This window comes from Anomaloglossus baeobatrachus, chromosome 6 (genome assembly GCF_048569485.1).
Source record: "Anomaloglossus baeobatrachus isolate aAnoBae1 chromosome 6, aAnoBae1.hap1, whole genome shotgun sequence".
Lineage (NCBI taxonomy): Eukaryota > Metazoa > Chordata > Amphibia > Anura > Aromobatidae > Anomaloglossus > Anomaloglossus baeobatrachus.
In genome coordinates this window covers 422,917,440-422,934,860 of record NC_134358.1, presented here as the reverse complement: position 1 = coordinate 422,934,860, position 17,421 = coordinate 422,917,440, and the positions used below count along the sequence as shown (strand labels likewise).

At 49.9% G+C, this 17,421-nt stretch overlaps 1 protein-coding gene across 1 annotated transcript in view; it reads left to right on the top strand.

Moving 5' to 3' along the window:
- KIF15 (kinesin family member 15) overlaps window positions 1–17,421 on the top strand; it is a 263,264-nt gene that overhangs the window by 114,350 nt on the left and 131,493 nt on the right. Inside the window, exon 12 of the mRNA XM_075315169.1 lies at window positions 12,982–13,070. Coding sequence (XP_075171284.1) covers window positions 12,982–13,070 — 89 coding nt within the window. The remainder of the gene's footprint in view (window positions 1–12,981; window positions 13,071–17,421) is intronic.

The window sequence follows — 17,421 nt, the reverse complement described above, 5'->3', positions numbered from 1 at the left end:
AACAGGAGGCAGATACAGCAGCGGGAGGCAGGAGCCTCACAGCAGCGGGAGGCAGGTACAGCAGGGAGGCAGGAGGCTCACAGCGCAGGATGCAGGAATGTAGGAGGCTCACAGCAGTGGGGGGCAGGTACAGCAGGGAGGCCAGTAAGCTTGCTGCTAGTCTTCTCCTGTGGGATGGGAGCGCAGCGCATCTCGGGCTTACCCCGCCCACAAAGTGTGTGCTTAGCACACTGGCACAGACCAGCATGCTGAGGACCTAATTGTATGCGCATTACACATTGTGATTTACAGTACCGTAAGCCGTCAAGACCGCGGCTGCCACCTGAGTACTGCGGTCCTTGGGAATGTGCCCAGGGGCTGCATAAAGTCATTGCAGGCCACATACGGCTCGCGTGGGCTGGATATTCCCCACCACTGCGCTAGAGATTTGAATTTACCACGATCAGTATGTATGCTCCACAGGCCACCACGGTCAGTATGTATGCTCCACTGGCCACCACGGTCAGTATGTATGCTCCACTGGCCACCACGGTCAGTATGTATGCTCCACTGGCCACCACGGTCAGTATGTATGCTCCACTGGCCACCACGGTCAGTATGTATGCTCCACTGGCCACCACGGTCAGTATGTATGCTCCACTGGCCACCACGGTCAGTATGTATGCTCCACTGGCCACCACGGTCAGTATGTATGCTTCACAGGCCCCAGTAATGTGTATGCCCCCTACAGGCCCCAGTAATGTCTGTGCCACTTACTGACCTCAGTAATGTGTATGCCCCCACTGACCCCAGTAATGTGTATGTCCCCCACATTTTCATTGAATCTCTGTATTGTTTAAATTAATGTTTATGAAGGGATAGTATATATACTATATATAGTATTGGGTAGAACTGAGCTAATTATATTAGTCCGGACCTCTAAAACCATCCTAATTTCTCATGCGGCACCATGGGAAAATGAATTGCCCACCCCTGCTCTAGAGCCACTTCCATGCCTCTTCCTGATGCTGTATCCCTCAATTGACCCACTAGCTAAGATCTCAAAAGTGACCTTTTCGGCAGCCTGTTCCACTGTACATCCTGCTTTTGGGATGTTTCATGTCCTGCTCGGCGTTGGCTAGGCACCCTCATCAGGGTGACTATTCTGTAGGTCCTCTGGAGAATTCTTTTTATCAAGTACAGTACGCTTCTAGATTCCCCAAAACTAGATGCACCCATCCATATCGGTGATCCCAGAGGGTTTGCTTCTTTGCCCACTTTTCCTCTTGCGGATGCAACAAGTACCCTCTAGCCCCAGGCAGGTCTCAATCAAGCCAAAGCCTTTTTCTTCGGCGCTCTATTGGGAGACCCAGACGATTGGGTGTATAGCTACTGCCTCCGGAGGCCACACAAAGCATTACACTAAAAAGTGTAAGGCCCCTCCCCTTCTGGCTATACACCCCCAGTGGGATCACTGGCTCACCAGTTTTCTGCTTTGTGCGAAGGAGGTCAGACATCCACGCATAGCTCCACTGTTTAGTCAGCAGTAGCTGCTGACTATATCGGATGGAAGAAAAGAGGGCCCATATAGGGCCCCCAGCATGCTCCCTTCTCACCCCGCTTGTGGTTTGTAAGGTTGAGGTACCTATTGCTGGTACGGCGGCTGGAGCCCACATGCTGTTTTTCCTTCCACATCCCCCTGAGGGGCTCTGAGGAAGTGGGATCTTACCGGCCCCAAAGCCCTGAGGCCGGGCTCCATCCACAGACCCATTGAACCTGCTGGATACGGAGCTGGGTACCGTTCAGGGACATGGCCCTGCACCATTCAGGTACTCTGTGTCCCCGTACACACAGGCACAGCACACTCCAGACTTGCTGGGTGTGCTAGTGCGCCGGAGACAGTAAAGGGTTACAGTCACTGCAGCCTAGCTGAGTGACTTTATGTATGGGGAACTACCGCGCCGGACGCTCCGAGAGCGGCGGCGCGGCTGGGACTTGTAGTGCGCCGGGGACTTAGCGCCGACCGCGCTTTTACGGCGGCGGCACTTATAAATCCAGTCCCCGGCTTTTGCGGCCTAGCTCCGCTTCGTTCCCGCCCCCACCCTGTCAATCAGGGTAGGGGAGAGACGCTGTACAATCAGCAGCGCCGAGGGCTGGAGCCTTATTTACATGCTCCAGCCCTCTCACTGGACACTGTGGGACGCCGGTTTCCCGCTCTGACTTGGGAGCACGCCCACGGCCCGCCCCTACTCACACGAGCGGGAGAAGGACGCCGGCAGCCATTCCTGCAGTCCGAGCTGAGAGAACGGACTCTGGGCAACCAGGCACAGGACTAGGGCGACCACACACCCGCTTATAGGCGGGCGGTAAGCGGCACCTGAAGTGCTGACCCCACTGAATACCGCAGTTGTCCATTTGTATTTTTATGCTTATACTGCATAGGTCGCTATTTTTGGCTATATGCCCTCTTAGATGGCGACACATCAGCAGCAGGAAAGCGGGGGTGCTAAGGCACAGGCTTTCTATGCTGCTTGTATTGCATGTACTGAAGTGTTCATGTGTATTTATGCTTGTATGCTATACACTGCACTGTACGGTCGCTAGTCTGGGCTATTTTCGCCTAGAATGACTAAACTACAGCAGCAGAAAAGCAGGGGTGCTGAGGCACAGGTTTTTTCTATGCTGCTTGTATTGCAGGGGTTGCAGTGTTCATTTGTACTTATGCTTGTATGCTATACATTGCACTGTATGGTCGATATTCTGGCCTATATTCCCCTAGATGGCTAGTCTACAGCAGCAGAAAAGCAGGGGTGCCAAGGCACAGGCTTTCTATGCTGCTTGTATTGCATGTGCTGCAGTGTTCATTGTACTTTATGCTTGTATGCTATACATTGCATTGTACGGTCGCCATTCTTGGCTCTATGTCTTAGATGGCTAGTCGGCAGCAGCATATAAGCAACACAGGCTTTCGATGCTGTTTTTACTGCATGTGACACTGTTCCACGGCACTGAACCCCATTGTGTGCAATGCTCCCCTGGAGCACTTGGTCAGCCGGGGTCTCTACTAGACGTGGCCAATGGAACCACCTGTCAACCCTGTCCAAGGACAGGGATGGAGTTGCATTGGGATAGAGACTTGCAGTCCGGACAGGCCATGGGCAAATCATTGCTCCCTGGCCACCCTCATTGGGAATAAAATCGGTTCCCGGGGGGGGGTCCCAGGAGGCTCTCTGTATGATGAGGCAGACGTAGCTCATCAGGACTTTGATCCTGACAACGCTCTCAATCCGGATACACCGGATGGTGACGCCATAAGGAATGATCCTATAGCGTCCATCAATGGAATGTTGGATCTTTCTCCCTCAGCTCCCCCAGCGGAGGAGTCAGCTTCACAGCAGGAGAAGTCCCATTTCAGTAGCTCAAACGTATTTTGAGTTTGTTTCTGGCCACGCTGACTTCAGAGAAGCAGTCCAGGAACACCACGCTTACCAGATAAGCGTTTTCTCCAAACGTATTAAGGATACACGTTATCCTTTTCCCCCTGACGTGGTCAAGCGCGGGACCCAGGGTCCAAAGGTGGATTCTCCAATCTCCAGGCTTGCGGCTAGAGCTATAGTTGCAGTGGAGATGGGACTTCACTTAAAGATGCCAGACAGATAGACTGTGGTTGAAATCTGTCTATGAGGCTATCGGCGTGTCGGTTGCTCCGGCATTTACAGCCGTATGGGCACCCTAAGCTTTTCAGCTGTCCTTGCACAGCTGGTCTTGAGCATATGTACATTTGTGCCGCAGGGGCGTCCGTATCCTCGCAATGTCTGCATTGCGACTTACCCTATTAATGCTGTCCTGGAAGGACAGTCGAGGTTTCGGTCCTTCCCAAGCTCGGGCAGGTCCCAATTGTCCTCGTCCAAAAGAGCTGAAAATCCTCAGAGGGGCTCAGTTTCCGGGGGCTCAATCACGCCCAAGGAAGGCAGCCGGAGGAACCGCTACCAAGGCGGTCTCCTCATGACTCTCAGCTCTCTCATCTCTCCGCATCCGCGGTTGATGGCAGACTCGCTCGCCTTTGGCGACATTTAGCTGCCACAGGTCACAGACCGGTGGGTGAGGGACATTGTGCCCACGTGCACAGGACAGAGTTCTGTTCTCGTCCTCCGACTCGATTCTTCAGAACGTCCCCACCTCCCCACCGAGCCGATGCTCTTCTGCAGGCAGAAGGAGTGGTAATCCCTGTTCCTCTTCAGGAACAAGACACGGTTTTCCTCCAATCTGGCTGTGGTGCCAAAAAAGGATGGCTCTTTCCGTTCCGTTCTGGACCTAAAACTGCTCAACAAGCACGTGGAGGCCAGGCGGTTCCGGATGAAACCCTCCGCTCCGTCATTGCCTCAATGTCTCAAGGATATTTCCTAGCATCAATAGACATCAAAGATGCTTATCTCCACGTGCCGATTGCTACAGAGCACCAATGTTTTCTACGTTTCGTGATGGGAGACGACCATCTTCAGTTCGTAGCTCTGCCATTCGGTCTGGCGACAACCCCACGGGTGTTCACCAAGGTCATGGCGGCAGTGGTAGCAGTCTTGCACTCACAGGGACACTCTGTGATCCCTTACTTGGACGATCTACTTGTCAAGGCACCCTCTCAAGAGGCATGCCAATTCAGCCTGAATGTTGCGCTGGAGATTCTCCAGACGTTCGGGTGGATCATCGACTTCTCAAAGTCAAACCTGTCACCGACCCAATCACTAACGTCTCTTGGTATGGAGTTTCATACTCTCTCAGCGATAGTGAAGCTTCCGCTGGACAAGCAGCGGTCACTACAGACTGGGGTGCAGACTCTCCGTCAAGGTCAGTCGCACTCCTTAAGACGCCTCATGCACTTCCTCGGGAAGATGATGGCGGCAATGGAGGCGGTTCCGTTTGCGCAGTTTCATCTGCGTCCTCTTATTGGGACATTCTCCGCCAATGGGACGGGAAGTCAACATCCCTGAACAGGAAAGTCTCCTTTTCACAGAAGGACTCTCTGCAATGGTGGCTTCTTCCCACCTCATTATCACAGGGAAGATCCTTCCTACCACCGTCTTGGGCGGTAGTCACGACAGGCGCGAGTCTGTCAGGGTGGGGAGCAGTTTTTTCTCCACCACAGGGCTCAGGGTACGTGGACTCAGCAGGAGTCCACCCTTCAGATCCATGTTCTGGAAATCAGAGCAGTGTATCTTGCCCTACTAGCCTTCCAGCAGTGGCTGGAAGGAAAGCAGATCCGAATTCAGTCGGACAACTCCACAGCGGTGGCATACATCAATCCCAAGGAGGGACACGCAGTCGGCAAGCCTTCCAGGAAGTCCGGCGGATTCTGACGTGGGTGGAAGCCACGGCCTCCACCGTATCCGCAGTTCACATCCCCGGCGTAGAAAACTGGGAAGCAGACTTCCTCAGCCGCCAGGGCATGGACGCAGGGGAATGGTCCCTTCGCCCGGACGTGTTTCAGGAAATCTGTAGCCGCTGGGGAAGGCCGGACGTCGACCTAATGGCGTCCAGGCACAACAACAAGGTCCCAACCTTCATAGCACGGTCTCGCGATCACAGAACTCTGGCGGCAGACGCCTTAGTGCAAGATCGGTCGCAGTTCTGGCTCCCTTATGTGTTTCCACCTCTGGCACTCTTGCCCAGAGTGCTACGCAAGATCAGATCCGACTGCAGCCGCGTCATACTCGTCGCCCCAGACTGGCCAAGGAGGGCGTGGTATCCGGATCTGTGGCATCTCACGGTCGGCCAACCGTCGGCACTACCAGACCGACCAGACTTACTGTCCCAAGGGCCGTTTTTCCATCGGAATTCTGCGGCCCTGAACCTGACTGTGTGGCCATTGAGTCCTGGATCCTAGGGTCTTCAGGATTATCCCAAGGGGTCGTTGCCACCATGAGACAGGCTAGGAAGCCCACGTCCGCTAAGATCTACCACAGAACGTGGAGGATATTCTTATCCTGGTGCTCTGCTCAGGGAGTGTCTCCCTGGCCTTTTGCATTGCCTACCTTTTTTTCTTTCCTGCAATCTGAGTTAGAAAAAGGTTTGTCGCTCGGCTCCCTTAAAGGGCAAGTCTCGGCGCTATCCGTCTTTTTTTCAAAAGCGTCTAGCACGACTTCCTAAGGTGCGCACGTTCCTGCAGGGGGTTTGTCATATTGTACCCCCGTACAAGCGGCCGTTAGATCCATGGGATCTGAACAGGGTACTAGTTGCCCTCCAGGAGCCGCCCTTCGAGCCTCTGAGGGAGGTTTCACTTTCTAGACTATCACAGAAAGTGGCTTTTCTGGTAACGATCACATCTCTTCGGAGAGTGTCTGAGCTAGCAGCGCTGTCATCCAAGGCTCCTTTCCTGGTCTTCCACCAGGACAAGGTAGTGCTGCGCCCCATTCAGGAGTTTCTCCCGAAGGTGGTATCCTCTTTTCATCTTAATCAGGATATCTCTTTGCCTTCGTTTTATCCTCATGCAGTTCATCGGTATGAGAAGGATTTACATTTGTTAGATCTGGTGAGAGCACTCAGAATCTACATTTCCCGCACGGCGCCCTTGCGCCGTTCGGATGCACTCTTTGTCCTTGTCGCTGGTAAGCGCAAAGGGTCGCAGGCTTCTAAGGCCACCCTGGCTCGATGGATCAAAGAACCAATTCTTGAAGCCTACCGTTCTGCTGGGCTTCCGGTTCCATCAGGGCTGAAGGCCCATTCTACCAGAGCCGTGGGTGCATCCTGGGCATTACGACACCAGGCTACGGCTCAACAGGTGTGCCAGGCAGCTACCTGGTCGAGTCTGCACACTTTCACCAAACATTATCAGGTGCATACCTATGCTTCGGCGGACGCCAGCCTAGGTAGAAGACTCCTGCAGGCGGCAGTTGCCTCCATATAGGGGAGGGCTGTCTTGCAGCTCTAACATGAGGTATTTCTTTACCCACCCAGGGACAGCTTTTGGACGTCCCAATCGTCTGGGTCTCCCAATAGAGCGCCGAAGAAGAAGGGAATTTTGTTACTTACCGTAAATTCCTTTTCTTCTAGCTCTTATTGGGAGACCCAGCACCCGCCCTGTTGTCCTTCGGGATTTTTGGTTGTTTTTCGGGTACACATGTTGTTCATGTTGAACGGTTTTTCAGTTCTCCGATGTTACTCTGAGTGAATTTGTTTAACCAAGTTATTGGCTTTCCTCCTTCTTGCTTTTGCACTAAAACTGGTGAGCCAGTGATCCCACTGGGGGTGTATAGCCAGAAGGGGAGGGGCCTTACACTTTTTAGTGTAATGCTTTGTGTGGCCTCCGGAGGCAGTAGCTATACACCCAATCGTCTGGGTCTCCCAATAAGAGCTAGAAGAAAAGGAATTTACGGTAAGTAACAAAATTCCCTTCTTTGTTTCCTGAAGGTAGCAAAGCCCTCAACTTCCAAGTTCTCCACTACCTGAAGGTCTTTCCTCCAGTGCAAACATCTTTTTGGGTGGGGAAAGTCTACTCTCCTTCAGAGATATTTGGTTTAAGTGGACAACACCTGTGTATCTAGATGGAATTCACCTCCCTGCCACCAAATGGTTTTTTTTTTGTTTGTTTTTTTCCTTCATTGCCTCTGAATGCACAACCTCACATGTGAACTTTTTTCAAACCTTCAGCTCCATGGAGCCGTTGTTCCCATTTCAAATGCAGAATGGTTGCAGAAACTACTCCAATCAGTCCAAAGTTCTGAAAAAGGATGGGTTCGTCATTCTGTTCCTGAAGAGACTTAAAGGAGTTGTCCGACATAAACTCAAAAATTTTTGTTAAGCTAATCTGTGCTGTATTGTCATATAAAATACCCCTACATTGTTGTTTTTGGTTTTCTAACTTTTGTTCCTCTTGAATTATGACTTTATTCTCTGCAGCTCTTTGTTTACATTCAGCTCCAGGAAACATGATAACTTCCTGTGCCAAACCTCCCAGTCAGAGCTGGCACCACCCGGCCTCAGTGTCCAGCCCCATCCCAGTGTCCAGCCTTGCCCCTGCCCGCCCCCTGCACACACATTCCCTGTCAGTATACTGCCCCAGCACCTGACCTGTTATCACTACAGCATTGGAAATAACAGCCCCACATCGGGCTCTGCACCCCACACACATATTGGGCTCTGCTCCCCACACACACATTGGGCTCTGCTCCCCACACACACATTGGGCTCTGCTCTCCACACACACATTGGGCTCTGCTCTCCACACACACACATTGGGCTCTGCTCTCCACACACACATTGGGCTCTGCTCTCCACACACACACATTGGGCTCTGCTCTCCACACACACATTGGGCTCTGCTCTCCACACACACACATTGGGCTCTGCTCTCCACACACACATTGGGCTCTGCTCTCCACACACACACATTGGGCTCTGCTCTCCACACACACACATTGGGCTCTGCTCTCCACACACACACATTGGGCTCTGCTCTCCACACACACACATTGGGCTCTGCTCTCCACACACACACATTGGGCTCTGCTCTCCACACACACACATTGGGCTCTGCTCTCCACACACACACATTGGGCTCTGCTCTCCACACACACACATTGGGCTCTGCTCTCCACACACACACATTGGGCTCTGCTCTCCACACACACACATTGGGCTCTGCTCTCCACACACACACATTGGGCTCTGCACCGCGCACACACAACACATGTAGGGAGTATACTCCTCCTCGGTCCCCGCCGTTCCTGCACGTTCGTCCGCTGTCTGGTCTGGATATATCAGCACAGTAGTGACGTCACCGCTGTCCTGAACTGTCAGACACAGACAGTGGGGCAGTGATGAGAAGAAGCGCTGCGCTCCCTCTCATCAGGGCTTTCAAATATATTGGCATCTGTGATCTGTGATGCCGGTACATATGAATGTGCAATCCTGAGCAGGGGCCCGACACTGCTGCAGCCGCAGGCAGGGCCCTCCCCTCAGCTCATGGGTCCCACAGCAGTGCCGGGGAAGGTTGCGGGGAGAGTACGGGGTGCGGGGGAATGTGTGGGAGGGTGCAGGGAAGGGGGCGGGGACTCCACGCACTGTAACGCCCAGCAGGGCGGCAACATGCTGTTCACAGATTTGCATGTCAACATGGTCCTGCCCATGTTGACATGAAATGACCGGAAGCAGCAAAATCGCGGCAGGAGTGGTCACATGACCACTCTGAGCCGGGGGAGAGGGGCTGACAGCAGGGCAGGTAAGTGGTCACCATCTACTTACCTGCCCCAATGTAGCCCAATAGGGAAATAATAAAAAAAGTCAAAATAAGCCGGATAAGCCCTTTAACAGATTTGTGCAGGTCCAAAGATTTCAAATAGAATTCCTTCATTCTGTGATTGCAACACTAGAGCCAGTAGAATTTTTTTCTCTTCAGTAGACATACACATCTCATATCTTCACATCCCCATTTGCAAGTCTCATTAGCGATTTCTTTGCTTCACGGTCAATTCTCTTCATTTACAGTTTGTCACACTGCCTTTTACATTAGCGACATTTCTCAAGGCCCTCACCAAGGATCTCTCTCCATTCATGGTACGCCTCCATGCCAGAGAAGTTGCAATCATCCCTTATCTTGATAATCTTTGAAGTCCCCATTTGAGGAGGAGAACTTGTCCAGTCTCCACATCACCTTGGCATTTCTCAGTGAAATCATATGTCTAACACTAGCCCAACAAGTGGAATTTTCGGTCAGTCGGGTGGATCGAGTCTTTGTGCCCCCAGACAAAGCTCCCAATTCTTGAATCTGGATTGATTTACTTGCAGATGGGCACTATGGTCTCTATCTTAAAAGTGGTACCCTTTGCCTAATTTCACTCCACTACAACATTCCTTTCTGTTTCTCTGGATCCAGTCAGTGGTCTCTTTGGGCCATCATATCCATTTCCTTGTTCAAGTTATGCCTCTTGCAGTCTTTGGTGGTTAACCGTCCCCATTCTGCTTTCTGTCCAATTCCTCCTTAATCTCAATTGGCAGGTTATTACTGTTGCCAGTCTCTTTGGTTGAAAAGTGGATATTCAACTATCACACCACTCTGGGTACTCGGTTTCGAGCGGAATCTCACCATTAGATCAATCTTCTTGGACCGAGAGAAGAGACATTTTTCTGGCTCTCACCCACTGATCCTCACTTTTCGATAACCGCTCACTTAGAGTTCAGTCATGCCTATGTTGTTGACATCCATCTGAACCATCCAAGGGGGCCCTTGGTCATAAGGGGAATCGCCAGTTTTTTTCTCTAGGCTGAGCTTCATATTTCAGCATTCTCAGTAGTCTACATTTCCAGCATGGAAAAGTGGGCTGCAAACTTTCTAAGCCGAGAAACCCGTCATCCAGGAAAGTGGGCTTTACGACCAGAGCTCTTCAGCCAGGTCTATCTTTGCTGGGGCACCCTTGATGTAGACCTTTCCACACCACGTCTCAATCAAATTGCCAGTTCCTGGAACCAGTTATTCACAGTGGATTCTCATGTCACTGGTAGGACTGTGTTCTTTCTGTTATATTTCTTCCATTGTCTTCCCCTTCTAGTCTGTATTCTCAAGTGCATGAATTTTAGAGGACATTCCCGCAATCCTGATTGCTCTAGACTTTCCTCACCAAGAAGATTAACAGACTCTTTGTGGCCTCGTCCTCCTCGATATGACCCTCTTTCACAAGGTCCTATGTTCCAGCCTACTTTTACTTCTGGTGCATTTAACAGTAGGGCTTTGAAGCTGTGATTCTGAGATCTAAGGGTCTTTCTGACTTAAAGGGAATCTGTCACCAGGTTTTTGCTACAACATCTGAGAGCATCCAACAAAAGAAATGTGCATATGTCTACCAAAATAAACCAAAAAGATAACTGTCAGGGATACATAGAGGGGGTAAAGGTATCTCAAAAAACCATTAACCCATTACTGAGAAACTACCTAAAATAATGGGGTAAGGATAAAGTGCCACAATACAGATATAGTACAATGTAATAAACTGACCAGTGTCATAGCAAAAGAGCAATAAAGGCATAAAGAGAGAACATTTACCCCTTATCCCCTGAATCACCAATTTGTGGCCTCCGGCGGTATTCCTGAACGCACACGCCATTGTTTGCTAAGTGTTATCCTTACTCTGTCTAATAAATCATTTTTTAATTGCACTTTAAACTCCTGTTTTTTTTTTTTGTGTGTTTATGAACATCTGAGATAAGGATAATGTAGGAAGAGAGACCCTTATTTCATCGATGTATCACTTAGTATACTGAGTGCAGCGGTTCTGACAGAGTTCTTAGATATAGCACAGCTCAGAAAGCTAACCCCGCCCACACCACAGCTTACTACATACATTGTCTATTGACTATGAGCTTCTTATCAGAAGAGGGGCATGGTCAGTCTAGCAGTCACATAAGCACCAGTTCTCGCAGTGACAATGGCCTGGTGGCATTGTAAGAAAAGCAGCACACAGCATAATAAGTGACACCTTGCTAAATTCAGCATTTTAATCCCTACATTGTGCTGTTCTGAGATTACATAGGTAAATCCTGATGACAGATTCCTTTTAATTATTCAGACCATACTGAAAGCTCTTAAGCCTCATTTTGCCAAGGTGTGCAACTGTACTTAAAGGTCCTACTTTTGCATGTGTGAACAGAGATTTCCAGCCTATGGTTTTCTTTTTTCCTTGGATTCTTTTCTTCAGTTTGCGCTGAATGCAGACCTCATTTCCTTACACATTTCTTCCCTTTCCATACTCTTTCAATGTATATTGTATGTTTGTTTTTGAGAAACCAAGTTTAAGACCTTCTTCCCAGGAAAAAGGGGGTGTTCATTGTGCATCACTTTACAGACATCCAGTGAGAACTTGGGACCTAAATGTTTGTTCTGTCTGTGTTTAAGCATCTCCTCAAAGTTTCTTTCTTGGAAGTGTTCATATCTGGTTCAGATAGCCTCAACTCACAGGGTGTCTAGGCCCGCTGCCCTCTCCTGCAGGGTTCCCTTCATTGTTCTCTGTCACGTGTATACGCATTGACTTGTTTGTCACTGACAGCGAGCAGGAAGAAGCCACCAGGGACTAGTCGATGGCGCAGTTCAATCCACGGCAACAATTAAAAGTATGTTTTCTCTGAAACGCCACAACATTACAAGGCTCTGATGATACAGCCAGTCGCAGATACATGTGGTCCACGGTTTGGGCAGCATATCTCAGCTGACTGGTTCACTTTAAACTGAAATTTGAATGTGGGCCTGTAATGATAATCTACTGCTGATTAATCAAGTGATTTTATCAAAACTACACTTAGCAGCCCAGTAAGTGACACATCGCTGGAATCAAGAACTCTGCCCCTACGTTATGCTTCTCTCAGATTAGATGGCAAAAATGTGGTGACAGATTCCCTTTAAATACCTTGTAAAGATGTCTTGGCTACCCTGATTCTTAAGAAATGTTTTGGTTTTTTTTCTGTTTTGCGCTATGTCACTCCATTGTAGAGATTTTTACATAAGTTGCCTTTGGAGCGCACTTTGTGAAATCTCTGCTTGTAGTGTAGCATGTCTTGTCTAGGGTGTGCACTTTCACTCCTCCCTTCAAGACACTGCCAATCACATGCCATCTGCATCATAGACTGTTGGATAAGCTGCCGCTGTGATTAGCAGCATATGGGAGGGAGGTATAATTCGTAAGCCCTCAGAGAAAACTCTGAAGAAACGTCCAGTTGCACTAGAAGCAGAGATTTCACATACTGCACTCTAAATGTGATTATCTCTTCAATGGAGAGACCAGGTAGAAAAGTGGTAGAACGGGGGAGCTCAAGGATAAATTTTTTTTTTTTTTTTTTTTCATTAGTGACTGGTTCTTTTTTAGTAAAGACATTCTTGCTTCAGATTTCCTAACAAGATGGTTTGGTTTCCAGGATTGGCAAGGTTCATTCGTTCTGTGATTTTCGTGTTTATACCACGAGCTGTGTGCATATGGAAATAATATAAAGCTTTGTATGAACTATTTTCATTCTTATACCTAGCACCTTCTATGGATGAAAACTCTGCGGACTATATGAACAACTTTTTAGAAGCAATGATGCTCCTGGAGAAGACTGACACTGAAAAGAAGGTGAGATTGGCAATTACCTATATGTTCATTGTTTAGAAGTGGAAAGAGTCACACATTGAGTGAGAGTGGCTATCCTGTTTGCCAGAAATGAGCCACCATGAACATTTCAATGACGGCAAGCGGTTGAAACAGAATGTATATCAGTAAAAGAGTTTAAATTAAAGGAGCCCCCAAATGTTTTGGCTTTCAAGGGGTTTTGGAAAACACCCGTCCCTTTGAGCAGTTTGTTTAGAAAAAAACAAACTAACTGCTATACTCAAGTTCCCCAGGTCCATTGCTCAGTCTCCGGGTCTGTTATTTCCTGCAGCACTGATACGTTACGTTGTGGCTGCAGTGTGATGGATGTGACATTACTACTGCAGGAAATTACAGACCTCACAGCAGCAGCAGAGACTCCACACAGGACCCAGTGAGGGTGAGTTAAGCACAGTGTGTTTTTGAAGCCAGAACACTTTAAGTGTCTATATGATTCTGATAAAGCAGGATACCAGTTTATGGTTCTTTCTCATTCACAGTAGTTTTAGTAATGTTTTAGCAGAGACCTGTTTTAAAGGGGAGTTTTCTCCTTTTGACTCTAAAGGTGGCCATACACCTTAAGTACCGTATTTTTCGCTTTATAAGACGCACTTTTCCTCCCCAAATTTTGGGAGGAAAATGGGGGGTGCGTCTTATAAAGCGGTAGCGGGGGGTAATCCTCTCTGAGGCGATCGGGCGGCCGGGTGCCTGTGGCTGCATGCAAGCGGCCGGGTACCTGTACTTGCGTGCAGCGGCAGCCGGGTACCCGTGGCTGTGTGCGGGCGGCAGCGGGTGCTGTGTGGGGTCGGCAGCCGGGTACCTGTGCTTGCATGCGGTGGCAGCCGGGTGCTGTGTGCAAGCGGCAGTCGGGTGCCCGTGCGGGCGGCAGCCGGCTGCCGTCCTCACACAGGTACCCGGCTGCCGCCCTCACACAGTCACTCAGCTGCCGCCCGCACACAGCCATGAGTACCCGGCTGCCACCGCACGCAAGCACAGGTACCCGGCGGCTTGTACGCAGGGTGGGCGGGCAGCCTGCTGGCTGCCACTCTGTGCATGCGGGGCGGGCGGCTGTGCAGCTTACCAGTTGTCCGCGGTCCCACTTTCAAATGATGGCGCCGGTAGAGCTCTTGGATGAGAGCTCCATCTGCGCACGCGCTGCTCCGGGAGTCAGCGCGTGCGCAGATGGAGCCCTTGGATGAGAGCTCCATCTGCGCATGCGTCGCTTCGGGCGCCATTACTTGAATCGGGACCGCGGACACACTCCACCACTGAGCCGTCGCCGCCGCTCCCACCACTGAGCCGTCGCCGCCGCTCCCACCACTGAGCCGTCGCCGCCGCTCCCACCACTGAGCCGTCGCCGCCGCTGCCACCACTGAACCGGGACCGCGGACACACTCCACCACTGAGCAGTCCCTGCCGCTGCCACCACTGAGCCGTCGCCGCCGCTGCCACCACTGAACCGGGACCGTGGACACACTCCACCACTGAGCAGTCCCTGCCACCACTGAGCAGTCGCCGCCGCCGCTGCCACCACTGAACCGGGACCGCGGACACACTCCACCACTGAGCAGTCCCTGCCACCACTGAGCAGTCGCAGTCGCCGCCGCCACTGCCACCACTGAACCGGGACTGCGGACACTCACTGCACCGGCCTGCTGAACGGCTCACCCGCCACGGCTGCTGCCGCCACCACGGACCCCACGGATCCTACCACCGCGGACGCCACCGCGCCTGCAACCACAGACGCCACGGCACCTGCAACCACGGACCCCGCTGCCACTGACCTGCCGCGCCTGCCAGCACAACCTGTGCCTCCTGTGACCCCGCTTCACCACCACTGCTGCCCCCCTCCGGTAAGAGAACACTGGAGTATAAGACGGACCCCATTTTTCTTTTTTTTACCTTTTTTTATGTCTAAGTTTGGGGTGCGTCTTATATTCCGGTGCGTCTTATAAAGCGAAAAATACGGTAGCTCTCCTCTTTGTTAAACTGTTGCATAAAACAAGATACATTCTCCCCTATGTGTTCGTTTTGTTTTTGTTTTTTTTTTTTTTCTGGAATTCATTTGGGAAATTTTAAATTTGAGTAAGGTTTTGACTTCCACTTTTTTTTTACTAATGCCATTATATATTTCAAGTGTTTTCAAGGTTTCCTAATGCTCACTTATTTATTGACACTTTTATCTCCAGTAAAACAAAAGGATACCACCCATTAAGATGATATAACATCCATTGGGATCATTTACATATCCATAATTGATCTGGTAAAAAAATAAAGGAAGTCACAATGCCAGTGTGAATACAATTAACAGGCTAAGGCTATGTGCGCACGTCGCGTAAAAACATGCAGTTACGCTGCGCTTTGTAGCGCAGCGTAACTGCATGCGTCCTGCGTCCCCTGCACAGTCTATGGAGATTGTGCAGGGGCTGTGCGCACGTGGCGTTTAAGAGCGCAGCGCTTCGGCTACTGCCGAAGCGCTGCGCAAAAAGAAGTGACATGTCACTTCTTTCCTGCGCTTTGCCGGCAGCTCCTGCTCTGTCTATGGCAGGAGCTGCAGGCAGAGCGCATGGAATCGGCGCTCACTACGGACATTTCTGCAGCGATCTAAAGCGCACATGTGCTCTTCAGATCGCTGCAGAAATTTCTGCAGGGCTTGTACGCAACGTGCGCACATAGCCTAATTCAGATTGGCCTCTATAATGCTAAAGGTTGGGTTCCATAAGATAATGCTCAGCCTGCGTGTTATATCCAGAATATGGAGAATTTTAGAAAATGGGCATTTCTTGTTTCTTTTTTTTTTTTTTTAACAACTATTGCCTTATTCAGAAGTCTATGAATCTCGCACATATTCTCTATATTCTCTTGGTTTTCCTGTCAGAATGTTAAAGTGAACCAGTTTTGAGCAACAACGCTATTTACTTGGAGTTATAGGGACTGTCTGCAGATAAAATGACTTCCAGCTGCATTACTGAAAGCCCTGTTCCCTGAAGAAATGCACTTGTAGCCTCCTGGGAGCTGCTGGCTGCACATACACGCTGCAGAGCTAGTTGTCAATCAGTGTGTCGAGGAATGATTACAGCTGCCGCTCAGTATTGAGTGCAAGTGCTCCATGCATCAGCCTCTCCCCCACCCCCCATGAGCTCCCAGGATGATATAAGTTCAGTTCCTCCCAATAGATCAACGTTTAATAAGGCAGATGGGCAGCAATTTACCTGCAGATAAATCCTATATCTTTTTAGCTCATGATAGGTTCACTTTAACCCCTTCAGCCCCTGGGCACTTTCCGTTTTTGTTTTTTGCTCCCCTTCTTCCGAGAGGCGTAACTTGTTTATTTTTCCATCAATCTTGCCATATGAGGGCTTGTTTTTTGCGGGACGAGTTGTACTTTTAAATGAAACCATAAGTTTTACCATATAGTGTACTGGAAAACGGCAAAAAAATTCCAAGTGCGGAACTCTGGAACAATGCTGTTTCGGGAGATGAGTATAGGCTTTATTATTTTACCTTGGTGAAACATGGTATCAGAAAGGATTATCCTGGTAGTGGACAATCCCTTTAACCACTTAATGACCCATGACGTACTGGGTACGTCATGGATCGTGTGCCGGTAAGCCCCCACCCGCGGCAATTAACCCCTTACATTTCGCTGCCAAAATCTGGCAGCGATATGTATATGGGCGCCGCCATGACAGTCACTTACCCCGCCCCCACCGGAAGTCACGTGACATGATCATGTGACTTTCGGTGGTTGCCATGGTAGCACAGGGTCATGTGATGACGCCTGTAGCTAACATGACTCACTTCCTCTCAATGCCGGAATACAGCCGGCATTGAAAGTAAAGCAGCAAATCTGCAGTTCTCAGCTCTGTAGCTGAGATCTGCAGATAGTGCAGAGCGATCGGATTGCTGATCGCTATAGCCCCCTAGGGGGACTAGTAAAATAAAAAAAAAAAAAGTAACCTAAAAGTTCAAATCACCCCCCATTCGCCCCATTGAAAATTAAAGGGTTAAAAAAATAAAAAATATACACACATTTGCTATCGCCGCGTTCAGAAACCCCCGATCTATCAAAATATAAAATCAATTAATCTGATCAGTATACGGCATAGCGGCAAAAAAATTCCAAACCCCAAAACGACGTTTTTTGGTCGCCGCAACTTTTGCGCAAAATGCAATAAGAGGTAATCAAAACATAGCATCTGCGCAAAAATGGTACCGTTAAAAACGTCAGCTCGAGACGCAAAAAATAAGCAGTCACTGAGCCATAGATCCCGAAAAATGAGAACGCTACGGGTCACGGAATATGGCGTAAAACGTGCGCCACTTTTTTTGGACA